This window comes from Anolis sagrei, chromosome 3 (genome assembly GCF_037176765.1).
Source record: "Anolis sagrei isolate rAnoSag1 chromosome 3, rAnoSag1.mat, whole genome shotgun sequence".
Classification (NCBI taxonomy): domain Eukaryota; kingdom Metazoa; phylum Chordata; class Lepidosauria; order Squamata; family Dactyloidae; genus Anolis; species Anolis sagrei.
This window is the reverse complement of record NC_090023.1, coordinates 187087450-187115381: the sequence shown is the minus strand read 5'-3', so window position 1 is coordinate 187115381 and position 27932 is coordinate 187087450. Positions and strand designations below refer to the sequence as shown.

The 27932-nt window shown below is 36.8% G+C and overlaps 1 protein-coding gene across 9 annotated transcripts in view; it reads right to left on the bottom strand.

Annotated features, from left to right (window-relative positions):
• The window catches only part of CPEB3 (cytoplasmic polyadenylation element binding protein 3), a 114636-nt gene that overhangs the window by 40906 nt on the left and 45798 nt on the right, over positions 1 to 27932 (bottom strand). For 6 of the 9 annotated variants that reach the window (XM_060768705.2, XM_060768700.2, XM_060768698.2 and 3 more), the window contains exons 3-4: positions 21010 to 21169; positions 6998 to 7054 (exon numbers count right to left, since the gene is read on the bottom strand). In XM_060768705.2, coding sequence (XP_060624688.2) covers positions 6998 to 7054; positions 21010 to 21169 — 217 coding nt within the window. The remainder of the gene's footprint in view (positions 1 to 6997; positions 7055 to 21009; positions 21170 to 27932) is intronic. The other 3 variants (XM_060768703.2, XM_060768704.2, XM_067465744.1) reach the window with 2 other exon arrangements.

The following is a 27932-nucleotide window of genomic DNA, read 5'->3' as shown; positions in this document are numbered from 1 at the left end:
TAATATTTTTATCCATTATTTATTGCCTCGGGCCTTCATGGGCTAATAGAAATGCCATACAAACATATATACTTTTAGAACCTGGGATCATCAAATGAAGCTATATGAGAAAGAGTCAAGACAGAAGAAAGAATGTACTTCTAACAGCATTTAGAAACATTACAGAATTCACTTATACAAGATGTGGTGATGGACAGCAACTTCACTGGTGATAAAAGGTAATCAAATAAATTAATGGAATTTAAATCTACCAATGGCTACTAGTCAATATGACTACTTTCAGGATCAGAATCAGAATTGCTCTGAAAAATAATGGCTGAAAGAAACCAATCAAATTCAATTAATTCCTACTCCTGTCAACATCTGGTGAGACACTGGGAAAAAAGATGCAAACTAGATTGGACTTTGATCTGATCCAACAGGGTTTCACTTGTATGCTTCCTAGTTGTTTATCATTTGTTTTTAATGCATACTGATTACTAGTCTTGTTGTCTTCTAACATATCTCCTGCAGAAAAGTTAATTCCAAATTGGCAGACAACCAATGTAAACAGTATGCCACACAGAGTTCTAGTCTTTCCCTCCATTAATCCTTATAATTATTTACAAGGAACATGTTTAAAATATTTTGGGAAGTTTTTAAAATTAAAAGACAATGGCTGAGTTCCAAAGGAAGATTGCAACACTATACACAGCACTTCCACAATGCATGGTTAATGCCTGATCTTTATTCCAGACAACACTCTTTGTGTGAGCCCAGAATTTTGAAATGCTTTTCAGAAGCACTATAAGGCTGCTTGGAGGGGTCTAAAAAGTACTCATGCAGGACTTCGAATTTGGGCCATAAAATGTAAGTTTAAGAAGCCTTTCTGGTCTTCTATTTCTTTTAAAACTATAACAAAAAACATGAGGGTTTTTTTTCTATATGGATAACAAAATTTTATTCATTTCAACATGACCTCTGCACGAACGAATTCCTTCCACTGGAATTCTACATACTTACATACCCCTTAAGTCAAAGGCGTAAAAAGACTTAATTGAAACATGCAAAACTAGAAAAAATGTTAACTGGTATGATCTATGTAATACATTTAACTATTTCAAACAATAACAATCCCAGTTTAGACAACATTTTCCTCATTATACAGGCACTAGGATTTGGAGGCTTACTAACATTATTGATATTATATATTTTTGAGACAAAGGAAACTCCAAAGTGTAAAGGCACTTTAATGACAGGCTTTGGACTGGGTCGTCAATTGCTAAATCAGACTTTGATTCAGCTATATGGTAATAATAATGTTTTAAATGTATTTTAATCTAATGTTTTATCTTTTGTATAATGTTGTACGTAATGTGTTGTATGTTGTTGGCATCAAATTGCTGCCGTTGTAAGCCACCCTGAGTCCTTCTTCAGTGGTTGAGAAGGACGGGGTAAATATGTTGGAAATAAATAAATAAATATGGGCTTCTCTCTCCTAAATATGACCCTGGAGTGTAAGATACAGCATGTAAACCCAAACCACACCTAAGTTAACTATATACATTCCTAAAACAAGGACTATTATGCAATATTTCCATTCTCAAATTATGGCATCAATCCACAGAGTCTCTCCTTGTTGCTCAATACCCATCCCATGCATTGTATTCACTGAATCTTTTAACATGCATACATTTCTGAAATAAGTGTAAGAGCAAACAGGCCATAATTATTATTATTATAACTTTATTTGTACCCCGCTAGCATCTCCCAAGGGATTCGATGCGGCTTACACAGGCCGAAGCCCAAAACACAATACAACAATACAATACCTAAAGCAAATTAAAAACAGTTAAGCAGGAGAACAATAACAGTAACAATACAACAAGACACTATTAAAACTGGGCCGGCCGGAGTAGGGGTACAGAATTAAAAGTGCTGATGTGGCGGGAGGAATGTAGGATTATAATATAAGTGCGGTGTGCAGTGTGCAGTGATCTTGGTTCTACTAAGGTGCTTCTAGGATTTGGTGCAGGGGTTCCTAATCTGAAAAGGCACATCGGAACAGCCAAGTTTTCAAATTCTTTCTGAAGACTGCCAATGTAGGGGCTTGTCTGAGATCTTTCGGGAGGGCGTTCCAGAGTTGGGGGGCCACCACAGAAAAGGCCCTGTCTCACGTCCCCACCAAGCGTGCTTGCGACGTGGGCGGGATCACGAGCAGGGCCTCTCCAGATGACCGGAGTGAGCGTGTGGCTTCGTAGACAGCGATACGGTCACGCAGGTAGGGAGGTCCCAAACCGTTCAGGGCTTTGTAGGTAAGCACCTGCACCTTAAATCGGGCTCGGAAAATAAACGGCAGCCAGTGGAGCTCCTTAAACAGGAGGGTTGACCTCTCTCTGTAATGAGCCCCAGTTAACATCCTGGCTGCTGTCCGTTGGACCAGTTGGAATTTCCGAGCCATTTTCAAGGGCAGCCCCACGTAGAGTGCGTTGCAGTAATCCATAACAGTTCCTTTCTAAAACACCAATATTGAATCTCACAACAATTTTTGCTAAAGTTTCTTAGAGCATTTACTAACTGAATAGTAGTTCTGCAACAATCAGAAAGGGGGCTTAATTTTCAGTTATTCACCACTTCCCTGTTCTCGTTTTTAAAAAATATGCTCCCTTTCATGACTCTATTTAAAAAAAAATGTTTTCCCCCCAACTGTTTGCCATGTAATGGAAAGCTGAAAGAGAATTCAACAAAACCAAATCCTACCTTGACCAATTATTTTTTAAGCATTGAGTTCACCCTCATATATATTAATAGTGAAGTAGAACATCCAACGTCTTACATAAAAAAGTATTTTATGACTTGAGAGAGATTGTTGCATTCTTCCCATCTTTCTTATTACAATATCTTTCTTATTACAACCCACTGCAACAGATTCAAGAAGTGCTAGAGAGCAGAATAAAAGTGCAAAGTACTGTGTTCCAAAGCAAATCCCATTTCTTTGTGTTGTTGTTCATTCGTTTAGTCGTCTCCGACTCTTCGTGACCTCATGGACCAGCCCACGCCAGAGCTCCCTGTCGGCCGTTACCACCCTCAGCTCCCTCAAGGTCAGTCCAGTCACTTCAAGGATGCCATCCATCCATCTTGCCCTTGGTCGACCCCTCTTCCTTTTGCCTTCCACTTTCCCCAGCATAATTGTCTTCTCTAGGCTTTCCTGTCTCCTCATGATGTGGCCAAAGTACTTCAACTTTGTCTCTAGTATCTTTCCCTCCAGTGAGCAGCCGGGCTTTATTTCCTGGAGGATGGACTGGTTGGGTCTTCTCGCAGTCCAAGGCACTCTCAGAACTTTCCTCCAACACCACAGCTCAAAAGCATCGATCTTCCTTCGCTCAGCCTTCCCTAAGGTCCAGCTCTCACATCCGTAGGTGACTACAGGGAATACCATGGCTTTGACTAGGCGGATCTTTGTTGCCAGTCTGATGTCTCTACTCTTTACTATTTTATCAAGACTGGACATTGCTCCCATTTCTTTGTATAACAACATTAATCTCTTAAAACCTAAAAGCAAAATTTAATATTTCATGAATGTTAAATTTGTATGCTTTTTAAAAAACTACACAGGTTTCACTTGTCTATAATGCATACTATCCGACTCCTTGATAAATTAAATCCTAGAGGAGTACTAGCAAATATGAGATCAATTTTGCATGGAAGGCATACAGAATTATAAAAACTGAGTAACATATAATTGGATGCTATGCTCCAGCATCATAGTCATCTCTGGTCCTACCACCCTCCCTTTTTCTTTCCTATTAAATGAGAACATAAGCTCATTTCAGATGTCACTGTCTGAGAAGACGTTCAGCATGAGACATCAATTTCCACATTAATGTAATTGCTTGTACTGTTTACAGAGCTATATCAAATATTATTACAGCAACAAATGAAGTTGTTGTATGTTTGTGAAATACAGAAAGTTGTTTAATCAGATAATGCTACTTTGGGTAGCTTTCAGAATGAGAAGAGGCGGATTGATTGATTGAGTGGGTTTGGGGATAGTAATTGCCCCTCACTTTATCAGGGAGAGGTGCCTCCTGCTTTTAAAGAGACAGTATTGCATCCGCTCCTGAAGAGGACCTCCCTAAACTCAGAGGTATGAAAGAACTATTAGATTATTGGAGGGTTGGAGGGTTTCCGGGCTATATGGCCGTGTTCTAGCAACATATTCTTCTGTATCTGTGGCTGGCATCTTCAGACTATTAGATTTTTGCTAGTTCAACAGTTCTTTTAGGGCAAGCTACTCAGGTGAGTGTTGGCTGGGCAAATTCAGACATTCTAAGAGGAAACAGATTGTCTCAATTCATTTTGGTCTTGTTTCAAAACCAGTTCTGTCGGATGGAAAGAGGAGCTGCTGATTTATAGGGCAGGTCCCTGAACTATTATGCTGTGGGATGCTACATGGCTCCACCCTGTCCATCAAGTTATTTAATATCTTTGTGAAGCTTCTGGGTGAGGTCACTAGGAATTTGGGTGTTGGCTGCCATCAGTTCTATTTGTCCACGTTGTTTGTCAGCTGGGAATGTCAGCTGCTGGACCAGTTTTTGAATTCTGCAATGGGCTGGATGCTTATGTTAAGAATGATGCACTGTGGGTGGAAAGTTCCAGATCTTGGCATTGGATCAGCAAGTCCCTCCCCTGAGGGATCACTGTGTAGCTTGAAAGATTCAACTTTTGTCACTGGAAGGCTATGGTGGCTTGGCTTGGAGTGCCTAGCAATAACTTCAAATGTGTCTGCTAGCTATAGACTTTCCAGACATGGCATAACCTGACTACAGTACTTCATGCAATGGTACCTTTCCATTTGCAATACTGCACTGCACTCTACCCAGGCTGCACCTGAAGCCAACTCAGAAGCTGAAGCCAGTACTAAACACAGTAGCTAGATAGGTAGACAGAACAGAGTGAAGTAATCATAAATGCTGGCTTTAACAAAATTGTATTAGATGCCAATATTATTTCACTGAATTAAAGCTGGTTGTGATATCATTTACAGCTCTAAGTAGCTTGGAACCTCAATATTTGAAAGAACTGGATAAGAGTTTTCAAGGATTTCGGGCTGCTAGACAGCCTGTCCTCTGGCCCCTCATTATTTGAGGCAATATATGGTCTAAGGCTGTGAGACAGGGTCTTCTCTGCTATGGCACCCACTGGCAGAATGTACTTACCTTAGAAACCCAAATGGTAGTGCTATTGCCTTGTTTCCGGGACCCAAACCAAAATATGTCTTTTTATTTTAACCTTTGAGGTCTAACAATTCCACCCAAATCTCTATACAATTACACAGCTTATGTTGTTTTACCTTGTTTTATGTTGTTAGATTGCTTTTAATCTATTTCAATGAAATTATTATAGTTTAAATTGTATGTGTGTGTGTGTGTGTGTGTGTGTGTGTGTGTATATATATATATCTTATATATATCTTGCAATCCTATGGTATAGGGATAGCTATAATTATTTAAACGAATAAATTTGTTATTAATATTGCATCAAGTAAGTGTTAACATAGGCACCAATTTGTGTCTAGAAAATTTTGTCTCAGGTTTTCTGCCATTTGTGTAATAGTCAGTTCCTCATTACTATTCATTCATTCATTCTAGTTTCTCAGGAAACCAAGGAACTGACCAGACCTGAAAAACAGGAAGACGACATCCAACAGTGTTCATGTCTAGTTTGTTTCCCCATTTCAGGTCAACAATGGTTATGACAGAGCTTCCAGCACAGCAGTAGGAAGGACATCAGAAAACCAGTCCAAACCATGAAATTTACTGGGGTTTTCACCTCAGATGGTAATGATATGTAACAATAAACTAACTTGAAGAGAAATGCTGGATAAAAATTCTTGTCATCCCATAGATTTGTAACAAAGAAGTTTTGAAAACAAACTGAAAGTACGCCATTCTCCTTGCCTCTGAACCCAGCTGAAGAGACTAGAAATGGCCCTAATTTTCCAATTACCACTGAGGTAGGGTAGAGCTACATTTTGAAAGGCACAAACATAAACTAAACTTCACTTCCCCTACTAAGTTAAATATTTATGAAAACAAGATTGACATATGACCATAAGATGCTTTGTAATTATATTATTTCTTTATACAACATCATCTTTTTCTTAATTAAGGTAAACAAAAAACTCTGATGGTCCAATGAAGAAACATCTATACTATATAGTAGATCCCATCCAATTTACATATTTAAAAGAACCCTTCAAACCCTCCCAGATGATGAGGAGCAATTATGTCACAAGGGGGTTGAGACTCCTCCTTCCCAAATTCTCATTTTGAAGGAAGTCCATTTAGGTTTTAAGACAGTTTGGAAGGATGTGACAAAACTGCTGAATGTTCTTCCTACAGGTTATGAGGAACTTTTTAATGTAAAAAAAATGTGGAGTGGTAATAAGGAAGTCCTCTGAGGTCCAATGGAGGAGTGTGTGCCTTTCAAAACTACAGAAGTAGTCCTTTTAATGTCAGTTGATTAGTAGAAGATCATATTGAGTAAATGTGATCTTTTCTAGATTACCAAACAGATTTTAGAGACTGATTAAATATAGAAATTGATATATTCTGATTTCCCTTTTTCCATTTTGTATCAAAATATATGGAAAAGCATAATGAATACACAGGTTAGGCATCCTTATTTAAAATTCCAAAAGTCAAAATCCAAATTTATGTGTATGGCTGGCTGAGATAGTGACATTTTTGGTATTTGATAAATCAATGTATATACACGTTTTTGTGTACAAAATTATTTAAAATATTGTATAAAATATTCCCTTCAGGCTATATGTGTAAGGTGTATACATGCATTTTGTATTACATTTGGGACTAATGTTCAAAATATCTTATTATATATATGCAAGTCTGAAAAAAATCCAAAACACTTCTGGTCTCAAGCATTTCAGATAAGGGTAGGTACTCAATCTGTATAAAATGCATTATAAGGCACAGATAGAAAGATACAAACTTACTATTGAGAGCCATAATGTTGTCTGTTCCCGGATGATGAAAATTTATACCCATACGACCTAAAATAGAAAAAGAACATTCTGTCATCAGGCTTTATATAAATTAGGCTATTCTTCAATATTAAATTTTCCAACTTAATAAAATAGTGATGAGACGAATTAAAAGTGTTCTTTCTACAGCTGTGATAAACACACATAACTATGATAGTTTTCTGAAGATAAAACAAGCATCTTGAAAACAGAACAAGGGAATAATAGAATAAACTTGAAAACACTTCCAATCTCCTTTTATTAATTTATTAAAACTTAATAAAATTTCATGTGTATACTTGTCAGATTTTAATTTTTGAAACAAGGGCAGACAATACATTTTAATTTTTCAATTATAGCAAGTAACAAATGTCTTATGTAAAATCTTGAGCCCTGAACAAGAAAATGCGAATTTCCCCCTATCACGAGCACTTCAAGGGGGGAACTCTTAAGAAGAATCCTACAGAGATGTTTGACTACTATATATTGCAATGTTTCCTCATAAATTCCAATTCTATCAATCTCCTGGAAGAATGTGGAAAATTTTACTCAATGTTTGCTTAACTGACTGCAGACATCAGAAATAGAAATAAAAACATTCACCATGATCCTCAACAGAACATGGTATGCATCCCATCCAGAGATCAGCTCAAGGAAAGCGTCTGCAATTTACAGTGATCAATTTTGATTCACTAATGGTTGTGTATACATTTAAAAAAACACTACAGCTCTTTGAAATGAAGCATAGTCCTAACAGAGTGAACAATGAGTCAGAAAAGTCTTGTTTTATATAGGTGTGATGGGAGATGTGATAATGAATTAACCTGTTTTACAGGGTGGTTTCAATCATTCAAACAGGTGTTTATTGTCTATATGAAATGCTATGAACACTACAATGCACTCCTCATGCTCACAAACTTAAACTCCATCATTCCTTTCTATCAGCCAAGCTGAATAGAGCTGGTGGGAACTGAAGTATAATAAACTTTGAAGTTCCACAAGTTTGCCTAATAATTTTAGGTACACTTATTTACAAGCCTGAGCAATTCAAACCATCTTGCAGAACAAACATTGGATGGGGCCCCACCAAACACCTGCTTTTGCCTTGTGATGGAACCCAGTCACTTTGAAAGCAGAATCAGGCAACTGGCATGCTTCCCACTGCAAATGCGAATATACTGTACATTTGAATCCGCAATGGGTTGAATCAATGAGCCATGCATTTTTCTCTGTGTTAAATATGGTTGGAGGAGCAGGAGGAATACAGATATTCACAGGTTTTCCACTTTCACAGGTGTCCTGTGCCCTTAAACCCTGCCAAAGTTGAGAGATGACTGTATTATTTGATTTTATACTTTCTAACTAAATTTTAATCCAGCATGATTGCACGTATCTCAACTAATTCAAAATCTGTGATTAATATTAGTGCTCTACTAAAATAAAACATTTTCCATGTTTGTTTATTTATTTATTTATTTATTTATATACAGTATTTATATACAGTATTTATATACCGCAGGGGACTAAGGGCAGATACGATGTACGTATACATGGCAAACATTCAATGCCATAGACACACATATGCTATATTCTAGGGACAGGGGAAGAGAAATTCACATTAGAAATCCCAAACCTCTTTAAGATGGTTACAGATTTCACCTCAAAGACATCCTGATATAATTAAACTTGGGGTTCTATATCTCTGCGGTACAAGCATGGAAACAGAAATGCTTTCACAATGTACAAAACATGCTGAAATCTGTGCTTTCAACTCCCTGTAGGATGTTTGAATGAAAATCAAAGCACAATCATGCTTTAAATAACTAGAGATTGATATCTTCAACTGGCAGACCAGATTCTTTGCAATCAGTATGCGATGATACAAAAAGTTGCTACACAGTAGTATTACCAGTTAACACAGATGTCAGATGAGACAGTCTAGGCTCCTTGGTTAAATAATTTGGGGGTTATCAGGCCCCTCAAAAAAAAACATAACAATTGCCTTTTGCTTCTAGGACGGACTCTGTGCAAAAGATTGTGGAAGACTTCACCAAATGCAAGGGCAAACTCCCTTTTCCAGATAGGAATAAGCCAAATATCAGAGAAGGAAACAGCCTGGAAATCCTAAACTGTAGTAATGACCACAAAAGAGTCCCACACAATACAAAAACATCCGATGAAACAGTTATTAGCAAAATGATTTCAGTGAGAGATTCGCTTCGAAAGCAGAATCTCTCAGAATGGACTTCCAGCCATTTTATTATATGGCTAATTACAATTTACAAAGTAGACATGCTATCAATAATACTCTAAAGATCTTTTCACTCTTTTCCTTTGCTAATGCTAGAACTCTGCTATTTATCTATATGTAAAAATAGAAACAAGTGTGTGACATCTGGTGTGTGTGTGTGTGTTCATGTTCATTCAATCACGGTGCCAGGTGCTCCCTGCATGACATTTTGTCACCTGCCATTGGCCTTCTATTTTTAAGTTGCTCTTGACAACTAGCTTACCAGAAAAATAAAATAATACCACCTTGTTAGAACAGATAAATACACATGTGAATTACAGTACTAAAAGGATTTCATGATAGCTTTTAAAGACTTTATGATCAATCTTAAACTCTGTCAGTGAAGAAAGTAAGACTTCCATTTGAAAGTCACTCACAAATAATAATAATTTTAGCAAAATCTCTACACTGCATAAAATCAGAATCCTTACAGTTTTACCATTTTACAAGAACTTCAGTTCTTCAGTCATATAATCTAAAATATTTTGAATATTTGTATCATTTACATCATTTATTTAGCTTACAAATTTTGATTGTGGAGTGATACAATTTTGATGTTAAATTCACTTCTTTATTTCAGAAATTGTGTTCTGAGCTCAAGACTCATTTTGACCCCATTTCTAGTTCCTTGAATAAACATTACTTCTAGTATCTCTCCTGGAAACTTCTCAGATTGTATTATTGAAGAAATATCCATAATAGTTGTTTTTATTACAATTACAAAATTATATCTAATTCATATATTCAGGAAATGAATAAGCATGGAGCTTATTCCTCTCATTCACAGAAAGGGCAGATTTCAAACTTGTAGAACCTGTTTGTTTGTTTGTTTATTTATTTATTTACACTATTTCTATCCCACCCATATCAGCCCGAAGGCGACTCAGGGCGGCATACAAAATCGGCACAATTCGATGTCATATATAAAATACATGCATACATGATAAAAAGCAAAAAATACATGAGCAAAAAAGAAACATTACAGTACATTTAGAGACAAAAAAATGAATAATAAAAATTTAAAAAACTATATCCTCTTGTTCAATTCCTCATCCATTCCATCGTCTTAACCGTTCCTGGGTCATTTTCCGATTCAAGTTTGTCTGTTTATCCTGAGGTTCCGAATGCTTGCTCGAAGAGCCAAGTTTTCACTCTTTTTTGAAAGGTCAGGAGGGAGGGGGGCTGATCTAATATCCCTAAGGCAGGGAGTTCCACAGCCGAGGGGCCGCCACAGAGAAGGCCCTGTCTCTCGTCCCCACCAAACCTGCTTGTGAAGCAGGCGGGATCGAGAGCAGGGCCTCCTCCGACGATCTCAAGTTCCTGGTGGGTTCATAGGAAGAGATGCATTCGGATAGATAAGCTGGGCCGGAACCGAATCCATCAGTCAGTCAGAAGCTAGTACAAATGACAAAGAACCATAGAATTCTGAGTCCAGGAATTTCTTCTGAGTACCAGAACTGAATAAAGGTCGCTATCTTGCCACACTACAGAAGTTGTGAGAAATCCACCCTATTCTACTGCAAACTAGACACCAATCAAGAGCTTCTGTTCTGAGATTTTTTAAAAAATAATTGTTTATAACACTGGAAACTTAAATAAATCACAGCAGTGCTCTCAGTACTTCCATGAAGTCCTGTCTCATAAGATATTACTGCAATGCGCTCTAAGTAGAGTTGCCTTCAAAGACTGTTTGGAAGCTACATACTGCAGCCATGTTGTTAACTAGGGCGTCACACAGGGTGCATATAACTCCCCTATTGTGGCAACTCCACTGGCTACCTATTAGCTACCGAGCATGATTCAAAGTGCTGGCTTTAACCTATAAAGTCTTAAATGGCTCCAGTCCAACATATCTGTCCGAACGTATCTCCCTCTATTAACCAATTCATAGATTAAAATTTTCTGTAGAGGTCCTGCTCTCAGCCCCACTGGCCTCACGGGTGTGGCTGAAAGGGATGACGGACAGGGCCTTCTTGGTGGTGGTCTCATGGCTGTGGAACTCCCTCCCGAATGAGATCAGGTCAGACCCATCTCTCCTGACCTTTAGAAGACAACTAAAGACTTGGCTGTGGAACCAAGCATCAGGCACATCATAGGAATATTTAAAATTAAAGTGAAAGTCGAAAGTGCATTAACCCAGGACTGTTTACAGACAATGCCTGTCTTTGTATGATATGTGATGTTATTTTATGTGTTTAAAAAAGGTTTAATGTTTTATCAGAGAAGGGTCAATTTTGATGTTTTATACTGGTTTTTTTATCAATGGCGTTGAATTGTTGCCAACACTGTGAACCGCCCTGAGTCCCCTTTGGGGTTGAGAAGGGTGGTATATAAATACCGCAAATAAATAAATAAATATTTCTGCTAAGCAAGAATTCAAATCTGAACGTTATGAAGAATGTATCTTTATTTAATTTTCCGGTTTAAGATTTACATGCTTAATAACCTCTGTTAAATCAGTATGTAAGTCCTCTGAATATTGTGTTTATGATATATTTGCTTGGACTATGTAGAGTATTATTCAAAACAGTTGTTCTGGTGAAAAAAATTCTACATGAATAACTATTTCCCCCAGAGAAATCTCAATACTAATATAATGTCTAGGTCTGGACCATGTTTCATTACTTCAGAGTAGTAAAATAAGTACAACAAACAAATTATTTTATAAATAGTAACCCAGCATGCTGTAGTGGATTGAGTTTGGATTAAGATTATGGAGACTAGAATTCGAGTTTGGAGACTAGAATTCGAGTTCCTGCTCAGCCATGGAAATTCACTGGGTGACTTTGAGGAAGTCACACTCTCAGAGGAAAGCAAAAGTAAATCCTCTCTGAACAAATGTTGCCAATAAATTCCAGGTTTACTAAAGAGTTGCCATAAAATTGAAATACTTAGAAGTAAGGTCACAACAGAAGTTTCTAATTGTGCTTGACACTAAGAGTAAATTTTAGTGTGTGTGTGTGTGTTGCAACAATTTATCTTACTTTCCACTTGTGTTCACATTCCTCAAAGCCTAGATGCAGGAACATAATTCAAAGTTTAGATTAGTGCCAATGGGAAACCCACAAGTTTCAAAAGTAATCCAGTAAACTTTTTATTCAAATCCTATAGATGATGTTTCATAAACACATTTTTTGCCAAGCCCCTACAGCGTACTTAAGACAACCATCTTCGACAAATTCCTATCTATATTCATGTCTAGCTTCAGAACCAAATAGCTTTATATGCTGGAACATGGAAAGGCGGACTGAATCCTGTTTGTTTTGCTAGAATTTTGGACAGTATAAGATACCATTCATAATGACATGTTTGATCAACATGGGACTTGAAGCCATTCTGTTATAATCTTATTTGGCTTAATGCAACTAGAAAGGACTATATATGTTTAGCTCCTTAGCCACTGGCCTGTGAGATGCCTCTGGGTTCTGTTTTGTGCTCATGCTGCTTCACATTGAAGTGAAATCAATAAAGATGTCATATAAAATGTTGAGGTTTTCTTTCTTCATTATGTGAATTGTATCCATCTGTCTTTTTTTGCCCCCTGAAGCCAAGGAGGCTGCAGAAATCAAAAGTTGTTTCTGGATTTAGTGTTAGTCATAGATCAGTGGTTCTCAACCTGTGGGTCCCCAGGTGTTTTGGCCTACAACTCCCAGAAATCCCAGCCAGTTTACCAGCTGTTAGCATTTCTGGGAGTTGAAGGCCAAAACATCTGGAGACCCACAGGTTGAGAACAACTGTTCTATTTGGTTTTGTTTTGGTTTTATTTTATTGCATTATGTTTTAACTCTGTGCTCTCTGGGCTTGTCCTTTTGTAAGCCGCCCTGAGTCCCTTTGGGGAGATGGAGGCGGGGTATAAAAATAAAGTTGTTATATTATCATCATCATCATCTTCCAAGAGAGAGAGGTTGGTAAGTAGGCAAACAAAGCTTTTGCTGGAGCAGCATCTTCCCTTTCCAATGACTTTGGTCTCCTGTTTATTGTTCTTCAGACAGTTGGTAACACAGTTTCACAAAGTTTTTATCAGCTCTCAAATTTTTATTAACTTCTGGTTTTAATGGGGAAACGTGTGCTTGATGTATTTTAATATACCAGTATTTATTGATTTCATTTGAAAGTCATTCAGTGACTGGGCAAGGGCAATCCAAAATTATTCTGAACAGGTAAATGAGTTCAGGAAGATATTAATTCCTTCTTGAGATTTCATCAACTTCTGTTTTGAAAGGAAAAAAATATATATTCTGCTTATTAGTTTCAAGAAAAATTGGTAACCAAAAAAACTGAAAGATGCCACTCTTTCTTAAAAAAATAAATATGCATAAGCAAAGGTTTTGTTTTTTTTAAAAAAAAACCCTTAATATGAACATTGTGTTTTAATAACACAGTGACCTCTTCTTTTTTTACTTTTTCAGCAGGCAGCCCCAGTGGTACTGAGCCAAAAAGACTTTAGCAACTAACTATGTAATTCCAAGCACGTGACCTCAGCTGACTGGATTTGGGTTGGAGACTTTATGCATTCCTACAAAGACTAAATGTTTTTCACTTAACTGTTTCTTTACCACAATGTTCTGCAGCTGCTGGCTGAAATAATGTAGAAAAGTCTTAAGAATAAAACTACACATATTAAAAATAAGAAAAACAAGACACAAAGTTATAAAGGTTCACCAGAACTTTCCATAAGAATTTTTTTTGAAGAACACCTTATTCGCCTTTTGTGTGTTTGTGTCAATCTACTATTTTCATAGGGCTTTCTAGCAAAGGACATCCATAGGGATATCAAGGTGCTTGTCTATAAAGCTATTGTCCTTCCAACCCTGCTATATGCCTGCGAAACGTGGACTATCTACAGACGTCACATGCAACTCCTGGAACTCCTGGAACAATTCCATCAGCACTGCCTCCGGAAAATCTTGCAAATCTCTTGGGAAGACAAGCAGACAAATGTCAGCGTGCTGGAAGAAGCAAAGACCGCCAACATTGAAGCAATGGTCCTCCGCCATCAACTCCGCTGGACCGGTTACGTTGTCCGGATGCCCGACCACCGTCTCCCAAAGCAGTTGCTCTACTCTGAACTCAAGAATGGAAAACGGAATGTTGTTGGACAGGAAAAGAGATTTAAAGATGGGCTCAAAGCCAACCTTAAAATCTCTGGCATAGACACTGAGAACTGGGAAGTCCTGGCCCTTGAGCGCTCCAGCTGGAGGTCAGCTGTGACCAGCAGTGCTGCAGAATTTGAAGAGGCATGAATGGAGGGTGAAAGAAAGAAACGTTCCAGAAGGAAGGCGCATCAAGCCAACCCCGACCGAGACCCCCTTCCACCTGGACACCAATGCCCTCACTGTGGGAGAAGATGCAGGTCAAGAATAGGGCTCCTCAGCCACCTACGGATCCACAAGAATACTGATCATGGAAGACTATCCTACTCATCCAACAAGGATTTGCATAAGTGAAGTGAAGTCTAGAAATGGAATACTCAGAGGTGGTTTTGGCAGTTTCTTTCTCTGAAATAAAGTCTATGACACGTGTTATTCATTTGTAGTCTCCCATCTAATGAAAGTTGCTCCTGCTTAGCTTTCAAGATAAGATGGGATCTAGTACCTTTAGGACATTTAGGTCCTTGGTATTCAGCTTTTACATGATTTCATCAGACATACTCATTTTTAGGCAGTGGCATTGCAAAAACCGAGCATACATAAACAAAATACAGACACTCTTTTGCACTAATAAATGTACTGAAGATACCAGCTTCAAGGAGTAATATTACTTTTTTTGTGTGCCAGGAACGACTTGAGAAACCGCAAGTCGCTTCTGGTGTGAGTTAATTGGCTGTTTGAAAGGACGTTGCCCAGGGGATGCCCGGATGTTTTACAATCCTGTGGGAGTCTTCTCTCTTGTCACTGCATGGGAAGCTGGAGCTGACGGACAGGTATTCATCCCACTCCTCGGATTCGAACTGCTGGCTTTTCAGTCAGCAGTCCTGCTGGCACAAGGGTTTAACCCATTGTGCCACTGGAGCTCCAGTAATATTATTCATTATCTGTAGAGTCTTGCAAAGAATCATATAAATTAGGGCTTTACCTCCAGCTGCAGGTAAAATTTAAACTGCTTGGAATCAGCGCATTTCAAGCCTTGATTTTTAAAGGCCCATGCTGACCTGGAAACATTATTGAAAATTCAACATGTTTTATTTATCTGCATTAAACATATTTTGCATAAAGAGTCTAAATGTGAAACTAGGTAATAAAAACTAGATACATTTGGCTGCTTCTAGAAGCAGTACTTTTGAATTTTCTTTTCCATGGCAGCATATAGTGAGTGGATATACATAATTTGGGAGATTTTTATTTGTCGTGTCAGGGCAACCAGTCAATTATATTACATGTGGGAGATGGGATACATAGTCACAATTAGGAACTAGAAACTTAATTCCAAGAATTGCGAGGAAAGGCCAGAGAAATACCAAGTATGTATTACAACCTACCAGGAACACTGGAGAGAGTATGTATGAAACATACTTTGTTTCTTGACCTAGGAAATAGTGGCCTATCATATTGGAACCTTCTGACTGAATTACTGACATGCATTACAAATGTATCTGCCTTAGAAACTTCTGTAATTTAAAATCTTAGAAAACTATATATTTTTAATCTGTTGTTTATATTGCTAGTTCCTTTCTCTGTGTTAGATTTTAATTTTAGGTTTATTTTAAATTTATTCTGGAATAAATTTTGACAAAAGGCAGCATAAATAAATAATTTACAAGGCTCAATCAATCAATTTGGTCAAGAATTTCAAAAGACTGAAAAACAGCTCAACTCTCCAAAGTAATGGCATTCAATACTATGTGTATTTTTGTGAACTTTACATAAAGTAATGAGTCTTATGAAACAGAAAATAAATAAAAATGGTTTGGGTTGCCATACGCACCCATGAACAAAACAAGGCAATATCAAATGTTATTTTTTATTTTTTTAAATCTTAGTTAAAAAATCGGTCTGGAATCCTGTTTGAGCAGTATGTTTTCATAAAAATAATTGTGCAAAAAGTTGGTGTCTCTGAAGTTGTATAAATGCAGTGTTTAGTGTAACCAACTACTTGTAAACACACACACAGCTTTTGTTCTTATGTTTTACTTCTGAATTGGGAGTTTAGCAACTATTCCCCAATGGATGAGCTATAGACCACAGTATCCACTGCATAATCAATAGTACAACTGTGGGATCCAGACTAAATACATAGCTATTTATACAATATTACAAATATTGAACCAGCATGCCGAGCAATACAAGTTTGCAGCTGTAATTATGTAGAAGGAATTATAGTTCAATGTAGTGCAAGCATAGAGTCCTAACAAATTTAAGATCTCTTCCTTATGATTGCTCACTACAATTCCTACGGTTTTGTGTGAAGTGTCTTTTCATGTTGAATTACTCTCCCCACTACATGGTTTTCAGGGGTAAAAATTTTATATGTAGGATCATGCCTTATTTCTGCTAGGACCTTTACCAGAATATGTTTCAAATGGGAAATAATTTGGTTTTGCCTGATTGACCTTGCTAAATGCTTAAAGTTTGTGTAGGGTAGATGGAAAAAGACATGGATTAGATTACTGGAAGTACTCTTGACTAAGCAAGAAGTAGGTGGGATATGACAAGAGCTCCCTGCCACTGAAAGGGCAAATAATTTGAGCACATATGTGTATATGAGCCAGGAAGGAAGATTATCAAGGGTTGAAATGTTCCTTTCTTTGCTTTACTTGTCTTTGGGACCAAGCTTACTTATATTTTTAGCAGTTCAGTCATTGACAGACATTATTCTAGAAACTATACCTTGTGATACATGTAAATATAATTTATAAACAGGGTCCAATGAGGGGTCAGGGAGCACTTGAGGATACTGTCTTGCTGATAAGAGATCAGAAACCCCTTATCTGGATTATCTTATTTTAGAGCTCCTTCTGAATGGTTATACATCTCCTATTTTACTATCAAAGTAAAACTTGGAAATTATTTGTGGCAGCTTTCTCTCTAATCTAATTTTATCATTTCCTTTCCATTCCAGTATCCTTTGCATTACTTGAAAATAGACTCAACAGAATCCTCTTGTTTCTTCAGGGGAAAAAGGCAACTGCAGAAGAGTAAAAAAGAGAGAGAAAAAAAAGAGGGCTCTCTCATTAGATTCAAAACTTGGGGAGGGGGGGGGTTAATAGTCTGAATCCTATATAACACTCACAGAGTGTAATGCCCATGAGTGTCCTTACATAGGATTACTCTTCTCTCTCCCACTTTACCCCAACCTCTACTCAAGGCAACTTCTCTACACTTGCCCACACACCTATTCAGTCTACAGCAGACGGAAACACATGCCTAGGCAGCATCTGGCAACACTACAACTGGAAAAATGCTGCTTGCCTGAATCTTCAGCAAGTGTGCTAGAAATCTTTGTGAGAGACAAGTGGTCTCTCAAAGCTGTAGAACAGCAATCTGCACCAAATGTTGGGAAAGCATTAATTTCTTGCAAAATTATTTGGTGGGGAGAGGCCTAAATAACAGAATAAAACCAGTTCAAGTCTACTTCAAGGAGGAATTGGTGCAAAGAAGTTGTAACAGTACCCTGTGATAAGCTGACATGTTATTTAAAACATCATATTGGCTCTGAAGTAAGTCTTCCAAATCTGCATATTTGCCAAAGGTTAAGTACCCTAAATAAACCTATCCATTCATGTCTTACTTGCATAGTCTATTTCATTTTTCTGGAAATGAAATTAGTGAGACAAGCATTCTATAGCTACACTGGGCAATCACTAAGCAAACTGACCAAATTTATTAAGTATGTCCTGTTCATAAACCAGAACAATAATCAACTCTCATAAAATTCCAACTGGACTTTCTCAAAATGCCAACACAGTACAACATACCTTGTTGAGAGCGCCTTACTGTTGCTTAAGACATGTTTGATAGGTCAGCAAATACTTAAGCACTCTTATTTACTTGCCTCCCCCCCCCCCACCAACTACACTACATCGAAAATCTACATTACATTTCCATTTTTAAAAGAGGAAAGCAACTATGACATCTAAAGACATTACAATATTTGAAGGAAAGTTAGAAAAGGATTTGCTTATTTTAAAATTTATTATTCACCCTTCAGCTCAAAGTAATTCCTTGAAAGATGCAAAATAAAAAACAAAAAATCACAGCAAACAGAAATGATCATATTAAAATAAGAGAAAACTATATTTTAAAGCAAAGCAAAATTAATTTTAAAATGAAGGGTAGGTTTCCATTTTTTACCTAAAACTTAGCAAAATAGAGCCACTCTAGAGGTGTACATGTATACCAGACTGGAGGAATATTCCTGTGTATATTTACAGCAGCATTTAATTATTTTGTAACCCCTTAGTATTTCTTCAAACATGTAATTCAGATAGGTATTTCCATGCCCAGTGAGGAGTATTAATACACAAATGCCTACTAACTGTTGCATTCCTAGCTGAAAGCTGCCTCAAAGATTCGACACTTAGACATAAAAGTCAAATCACTTAGTTCTTTTTAGATCTACAGGGGTGAACAGTTCATTCCACCTTTGCAGACATTAAGAGACAAATCACACTTTACAGTCTTCAGTAGCAATACCAAGGATATTTCAACTGTAATCTGATTATATGGTCTAACTCTGACTTTCCTCTTTCTTAGTATCCCCATTTTGAAGCAGCACAAATGAGATATGTTTATTGCTACAGTGATGTCTAGATCTAGGTTTAAAATCACATTGTGCACACAATTTTCTTCTGAAAGAACCCAAATAACATTACCGTAGCAAATATATCAGAAAGTCACATATTGGTTTTTAAAATATGAATGAAGCATGTAGATTAGCTCTAAAATAATCTAAGTTCACATGGTCCCACCTAGGTGGCTGTTTTTAAGAAAACAGGCAAGACTTTAGTTGGAAACATTTGAGTTTTAGTTGGGCACATACAATAGAAAGTTCCTCTAACTAGCCTGGCACTTGTATCCATTTGCATGGCCAACTAAACCACTGGCCAAAATGAGATTACTGCCTCAGGTGTCATAAATTCGAAGAAAACAATGGCAGCTTTCAAAGTGTATCTTGAACCTTCTGCCCATTCTCTTCTCTTGGAAAACAGAATGGTAAATTCATTATGTTATGCCCTCAGTTACAAAGGAGGAACCTGTTCTGTTGCTAAAGTAAGATTTGTCCTTTTGCTATTTCACCATAATCATATTTTCCAAGGAAGTTAACAGATTTATCATTCTATTATGTGATTCCCTCCCTCTGTTCTTTTCAAAAAAAGAAAAATCAAGAGTCCTTTGATTAACAAGCACCATAATTCCCTAGATTGTTTCAAATTCTAGCCAACCACCTGGCTGTATTTTCAAGATAGTGTTTAATTTTATGCTTGAACCTCCTACAACGTAACCTTTAAAAGATTGATTCAGTAATATTTTCTAAAGAAGATGGTCAGCTTTGAAGAGAAATTCATGATCATAGTAATATAGCTAAGACAACAAATATTATAGGAAACAAATATACATACCCATCTTAGCTACTTAATCTCAATTATACAAGCTACCCAATTAAACAAAGCAATGAGCCCATTCAGTAGGGCTTTATATGAGGATCTAATCCAACCATTTAATTGGTAAACACGAGACAGAAAGCAAGATTTCTTTGACTATTCTCAGGACCAGTTCCCTGTCCAACCCTTAAATTTCCTGCAAAACATGTCTTTTGATGTGACTTCATATGCATCCTGCAGGATCCATGTCTTTTGTTTAATCTTTACTCAGAGCTGGTAATGGCTCACCACTCATTATATGCTTCTGGGCAATCATATCACAGATGTCCCTAGACCCCAAATATCCTGTCCTTTGTCCAATACTACCAACTTTGCAATGTATTTGATCCCCAAAAGCAATTATTTTTTAGCACAAGATGTATTCAAAGTGGATTTGTGAAAATATTTAACATAGGATTTTACTGATCTATGTCCTCAAAGTTAAATAATTACTGGAGGCTACACAGTGCATTTAACTAAAGACTAAGGAGATTGATATGGTAGTAGACACTAGTATGAATTATTAAACTAAAAGCTGTCCAAACTACTCAGTCATATGGTTTATGATGAGTGCTAGAAGTAGTTTAATCTTAATAGCTGGAGCTGAAAGAACAGTCTGGTCTGCTCAGCTGAAGAGATCATCAATATTTCATTACAACCACGAAGTAAGTCATTAAAAAAAGTAATTTTTCTCTCCTCCAATTCCCAGCCATTTGAGGTTTGCTTCTTGCATCCACACTAACAGCATAGTAATTTTGGATAGATTTTAAAACAGTAATCTGAAAACATTAAAATAACTATATATTTCTCATTTCAAAATAGAACAAAATATCTGGCTTCTCAGTTCTATCTTTGATTGGAAAAAATAGTAAAAAAAAACCAGAACATTTTTGTAAGAGAAATGTCCTTTGCAGAAATCATGACTTAATATCTGGTTGCATAATTACTCACACTGCATACTTACTTTTCACCTCAGTTAACTGAGGTTATTAAGCCTAGAGCAGCATCAAATATTTAGCAATTTGTTTACTAGCAAAAATGTATAACACTTAAATGTTTTATCAGCAAAAGGCTGTTTTCTTTTAAAGCGAGTATGAACATATGAATATTCCTAACCTGTAAAATGATTCCTCCACATTATATCAGCGAAACTCATTGGTGGGCCACTGGGAGGGTAGTGTTTACCTTTAAGAGGCTCATGATCAGTCCTTATCATATCCATTAATGAGTTTTCCAAAGAATGCAAGTTAAAAGTATCATAGGGCCGATTCCGGTCCTAGGAAAAAAGCAAAAAATAAAAGGACTGTTACAAAGGCATCACTAAATCATGCAAACACTTATTAACAATTATTGTACTCATCACAAATTCCTATAAAATTGGCAAAAGTTGAAAAATGTGGGTTGGTTATAAGACCTGCAGATAAATCTTGAGAGCATCAGAACAAGCAAAGAGCAAATTAAGGTTTTCCAGTTTCTCCAGAAATGCAGTGTATTGTGGCTAGTGCGAACAGTACAATAAAGTATACAATGTTATTATCACAGCTGAATTAGGCAAGTGATTCCAAAAATACATAGAACAACAGGTTAATGGTTGGATTAAGATTAGAATGGATGTCTCTTTTCTATCTACAGGGAACTTGATCACTGATTGCCTATTTTTCATATCCAAAGTTTACACATAGCCCTTCTGTTATTGTCCCCCCCCCCCCAGTACACATGTGCACATGCATGTGGGAACAAAGACATACATTGAGAAATTGACACATTATGCAATAAAAAGCAAGAAATAACAAGATATACTGCGGTTACTCAAATTTATAGAGATCAAGAATGAGGCAAGAAGAGTATCAAAGCTCATGTTCATAAAGCTTTATGTGAGAAAATATGTGCAAGAATTTCATTCCCCCCCCCCTCCCCGGTTTTACCTGATCAAATTTTCATGCAGAGCAGTAGTTCTCAACCTGTGGGTCCCCAAATGTTTTAGCCTTCAACTCTCAGAAATCCTAACAGCTGAGAACCACTGATGTAGAGGCTCTTCTTATCTTCAAAACTAATGGGGAAGGACACATTATGGGCCACACACACTATGAGTGGGACAGTACTTAAATTACAATTAAATTTTATTTTAATCCCACTGCTGTTCACGTAAGTTAAACAGAAGCTAAATCTTCTACAGAAACGGATCTTCAGCTAAGGTGAGCAAACAGTAGCTAGGGATAGAGAAGCCTAGGGAAAAATCAGCCTACCCAAGGAACAACATACCCTTAAAACATTCACATTTGCACCCAAGGAAAGATTCTGCACTTTCTGCTTGCAAAAATAAAGCAATTATTCTGACACAAAACCCTTGGGCATAGAAGATTGTGCAAACAATTTGAGAGTGGATAAAAGCAGTGAAGCACAACAGAAGACTAAGCAGCATGCGGCAGCCTCTTGAAATCCTTGCCAGTTTCAGTTTATTTTTTTAGTGCACAAAGAATCAATTATTAATCCCTGCCTGAGAGCCTTTAACACTTTAAACCAGTTAAAATTAAGAGTCAAAATGCAGGTCTCTTTGCTATGTAAATCCTGGTGTTTTTGAACTGTTCTTTTCCCATCAGGGCTGTGTTTGTGAAAGACTGAGCCATATATATTTAGACCAACACAAAAGAGCAGTCTTACATCATAATTCTAAACACATCAATGTGAATTAAATCATGTTCGTTTCAGAGGAATCAGCTTCAAAAAAATATCCAAGCTGCTAGTCTAATATTCTATTGATTGTTGTTCAAATAAGATCAGATACACAGAAAAATGGTAGCATTATACCAGGAGGAAGAACAGAATAGAAAGACCAAGCAAGGAAAGGTAGAATCACAAAAAATAGCAGCACCTAAGACAATTTGCTTGCACAGTACATTGATAGTTAGACATTTTGATCTAATCATTAAGATGGTTGCAAAGGTTTTCTCCTGTATACCAATTATGACAATCAGCATCCACACCCTTCTGCCAGAACTCAAGAGTACATTGAATTATCCTATTATAGCATCACTTCAACATATGTTAAACTGATTGTTTACAACTGTTTCAGTGTTGTTGGTAGTTTAATGGGAATTTTTATTTATTTCTAAATGAAACTCAGCATTGTACCTTGTATGAAAAGTGGTTCATGTATTGTTTCACAAACCTACTGAAAGTGTGTCATTATTAGGCCTGTTTCAGTGAGACAATGCAGAACATTGCAACGTATCTCCATCTTCTGAAATGAGTGTTCCTGCTCAGAGTTGAAGCCACCAGACGATTCTACTTCTCTTGTTTTCTGTTTCTTTTTTTTTTTAAATCGACATTCTGTAGTAACTGAACAAGCTGATCCTGATCTACTACTGGGTCTCTGTTCTGTGTATTTTGGTGCACATCAGTTTCCTTCTTGTTTCTCGGTGTTCTGCTTTTCCTCCATGTCTCTTATCATACAGCACCAGTAGAAGGAATGACTGCACAAAGTGAGAAGAATCTGTGATGTAAGAGCTTATCTAGGCCTATATTGCAAATTAATGGTGACAGGGAGATTTAAGCTAAAGTCTTGCTTTACAGTACTATCATTTGAATAATATGCATCACAAACTCTAACTTGTACAGGATTAGATTTCAGTGGCTCTCTTTCCTGCTTCCCATGCTACTTCACAATGCTAACAATACAATATCCATTCTATGAAATGTTGAATTTTAGTGATTTATAGTACTGAAATGGAATGGCAGATAATCATATTTAAATGTCTTTCCTCTTCTAACAAATACATCTGAAATACTGTATATACTCGAGTATAAGTTTTTCAGCCCTTTTTTTAGGCTGAAAAAGTCCCGCTCGGCTTATATTCGAGTCAAGGTTATTTATTATTTTACCCTGTTAGAAATACATAATAAATGTATTGTTATTGTTGTTGCTACGTTGATCATTCTACTTTATTATTGTTTTTATTATATTTATTATTTTACTCTATTATTACTGTTATTATTACATTTCCATTATTTAACTCTATTATTATTATTATTATTATTATTAGTAGTAGTAGTATTACATTTATTATTTTACTCTATTTTTATTGGAAGGATATGCAAGCACATTTACATTGAAGAAGGTTAGAATAATGTTTTAATCAGAGTTCCACAGTCTAATCTTAAATTATAGTTTTATGTAAATATTCAAAACATTTAGCCTACTGATGCCTCAATTAATGTAATTGTATTGTACCTATTTTTATTTTGAAATTTACCAGTTGCTGCTGCATTACCTACCCTCTGCTGCATTACCTACCCTCTGCTTATACTATGTTTTCCCTGTTTTTTGTGGTAAAATTTGGTGCCTCGGCTTATATTCAGGTCGGCTTATACTCGAGTATATACGTTTGTTTTTTTAAGACGGGGAAGAATTTCAACTATGCTCAGCACTTCCCTCAAGGTAATAATATCTCTGATGGCTTTTCAAATGAATTAATAAAAAACAAAGACATACATTTTATATTGCTTTAGCATCTTCTCATTCAAAATAATAATAATTTCATTCATATGACAGTTTCCTGGCAACAAGAACTTCAAACATTTTTTTATGGAAATAGAACATCCAGTAATGCAATAAATCATAACAAGGATGAGAAATGAACCACAAAAGCAACTTCATAACATCAGGAATGGGCAAATACCAGTGTATGTAACTTACCACTGCAAGAAAGCAAGCATACTAAGAAGATGCAGCCTAACTCGAGTATTCTGTCCATCTCAACCTTGTCTTCACTCCTACCTCTCCCATGAACAACTAATCTGCCTTTGGCAAAAATGATTGGCAGAAGATGCCAAAGAAGAATGAAATCTTCTCACTGGGCCTCTCGCTTTTGGGGAAATTATACTCAGAATGGTATTTCCTGCCAGGAAAATAGAAATTTGTCATCCAGCCTCATGTTTTCCTGGTAGGAAAAGGCACTCAGTATGTTATTTGCTGGTAGATCAGCAGATCCCTTCTCCACACAATCAATTTTCTTCTAATTGGAGTAGTGGGATGAGAAAGTAGCTGATGAAGGGCTGGAATTTATACCCTTCAAGCAAGAGGTGATGTGATCAGTAGCCCCCTCTAGTTTTCTGTTAAATCTGAACTTAAAACTCATAGGACACACATCTTTTCACAGCAAATACAATGTGACTTGCTCATTTCTACATTTAAATAGGTGCTTTTTGCTGGTTCATTGTGAATCTATAAACAGCTTCTTATGATCAGTCTAAAGCAGTGGTTCCCAACCTTTGGGCCTCCAGATGTTTTGGACTTCAACTCCCAGAAATCCCAGCTAGTTTATCAACTGTTAGGAACTGTGGAAGCTGAAGTCCAAAACACCTGGAGGCCCAGAGGTTGGGAACCACTGGTCTAAAATCATCTAACCCAACATTTTGTAAGCCAGTCAGAGAACTCTAGGAAGGGGTTCTTAACCAGGGGAACCCTTGGGGGTCCATGGAAAGATTTCAGGGGCTATGTGAGCTTGTACTTTAAAATAATTAACTTACTGGTATTATCTTTATTTTCTCTGATCTCTATCTGAAATCTGGCATTTCCTTCACATATGACCGTATGCTATAAATTACAGTATCCGTTTCAAATCACAATACTGTTGTTGCACAGCTCGAAAAATTGCTTATGCTTATCCATACTTTGAAATTACAGTAGTTGTTAGATCTGACACTGAATTCACATATGATCACAGTCCTGCTGTGTAAAAACTATTGTGCGATATAGTTTGCCTACTATCTGACAACACAAAAAGGTAGCAAAGAGAAGATGATCTCCCAAACAGTTTCTTTGATCTTTTGAAGTAGAGGAGCACTATTTAAATTGTGGGAAAGTTGAAAAATGTAATTTTGAAAAATCCTAACAATTAAATTAAAGACATGCTGATGCTGGGTGTCATAAAATTATCTACCATAACATTCTGAGAAGGGACCCATACTTTCCAATTAATTGACAAAGAGGTCCATGGAGCAAAAAGTTAAGAACCCCCTCTTGAGGCAATCTCACAGTTGATATGAAAAATTTGCATTCCTCGATCTTTTTGAGCAACATCCAGCACTCATCTACCCTTTCTGCAAATTTATTCATAGTCACACTGCCTCAGCAATGAGGGACTTAGAATAGGAAATAAAAAGGAAATCATACACTACTTACTGAGATGTAACAATGTGAGATTTAAACCAGTTTGGAATTTCCTATTCCATTAAACTTTTCAAATGCTAAATATGTTTCTGGTCACCACATCTTGTGACAGTCAACCAAATGTTGCAAAAATCACATCAAAAAATGAAGAAATCCTGCCAGTTAGCTCTGACCATGCATCCAGGATGAATATTAAGTACACAATGGGAAAGTACTATAAGCATACCGTTTCTTTTAACTTTAAGGAATTAACAGCATTTTGCGTCTTACTGTTGGGATATTTGTGCCATAGACATGCTGAACATGATCCAGGCATAGCAATCAATTTTACTATTGAATTCACCTTGTAATTTAAAGGGATGCAGAAAGAGAGAGGGGGGCATACCCACTATACCAGATGGAGGCAAATAAAACAGATAATATTTATCACAGTTGTGGGCTTTCCTTTGCAGGGCATGAAATAGAAAGAGGAGGGGTTTTGCGTAGGCTCTAGCCAGTCCTCTAATTTTTAAGCCTCTGACAAGATCCTTCTCTTTCTCAAAAAACACTCTCCATGGCCCTTCTAGTTTCTCTATAGGGGCCCAGGGTTTCCAGCACTTAAACTCTAATAACACTTCAATTCTGGTACACATTTTACATAATTTTGTAATGTTGCTGGCCTACTTTGAAAACCTATCTTTTGCTATGCCCTTATTATGAGAAACACACAGCCACAGAAATCGACAGCTGAGGAAACTGGCTCACTTAACACAGCATTTCAAAGATAAATGCCATTTATTTCTGCTAGCGATAAAAATGTATTATGGATTACATTTCCCTTTTGGTCAGACAAAAAGTGGAAGTCATTATTCTTACTTTTATGACCACAGCCTGCAAATTATCTATAGACATTTTTACAGATGATAGAGCACTTACTGGTGGAATTTAAAGTACAGTTTTATTTGTTTAGTACCAGATAAAAATCTATTCACACGTTATAATTATGCATCCATTTTTAAAAGCTACTAACCATTTTATATTCTGTTGACTAAATCTGAGCAAAATTACGCTTGGACATTAGCAATTAAGCAACAGTTGCATTAAAGATGACCAACACTTAAAACCAATAGACAAATTACACAAAATTCCTCCAATCTGCACATTCTTGGGCTATGAAGTGATCATATATTCCTGGTCAATGAAATTCATTTTAAAAAAATTAATACCGGCCCATGCTTAATCTGCTGTAGCAGTATACTTCACAATTCATACAATTATGCTGCAATCATAGTCAAGGCAGGAAGTCACTGAGCAGCATATTAATGAGCTGTCAATGGCTCCTTCTACCAAATGTGGTGTGTTATACTATGAAAAATACCATAATCAGAAAGGCAAAATGTGGCTAAGGTGAGACATAATTTATTACCTCAATAGGGTTCAGCTGCCGCCACTACCACAGGAGTTATATACCTAAAATACCAAACTAGCTGTGATAACAGCTACATTCTCTGTGCTTTTCAGCACTTTTACTCCTATTTTAAGTGCTTCTGTTGTACGGAACAATATGGTATCAAACTGTAAATACTGAGTTACAAAAGAAGGTTTCTCCGTTAAACTTCAGATTCTGTAAACATAAACTGCCTTTTCTCTTTGCAGCTTGGTTATACAAATGCCTTAATGATCACTGCAGTTCGGAAACGGAGTAGTACTGCGAAAATTGATTCAGTTGAACCAGCCCTTCAAATACATTTCCAGTTAAATAAATATTGAATTGCTTTGGAGTAGTTAGAAACAGCCTGCCCCATGAGAATTTTTTTTTCTAAGAACAGCAATACAATAGAGCTCTAATTCAAACAGGAGAAGCTAATTAAGACTTTTTCCTTAATCT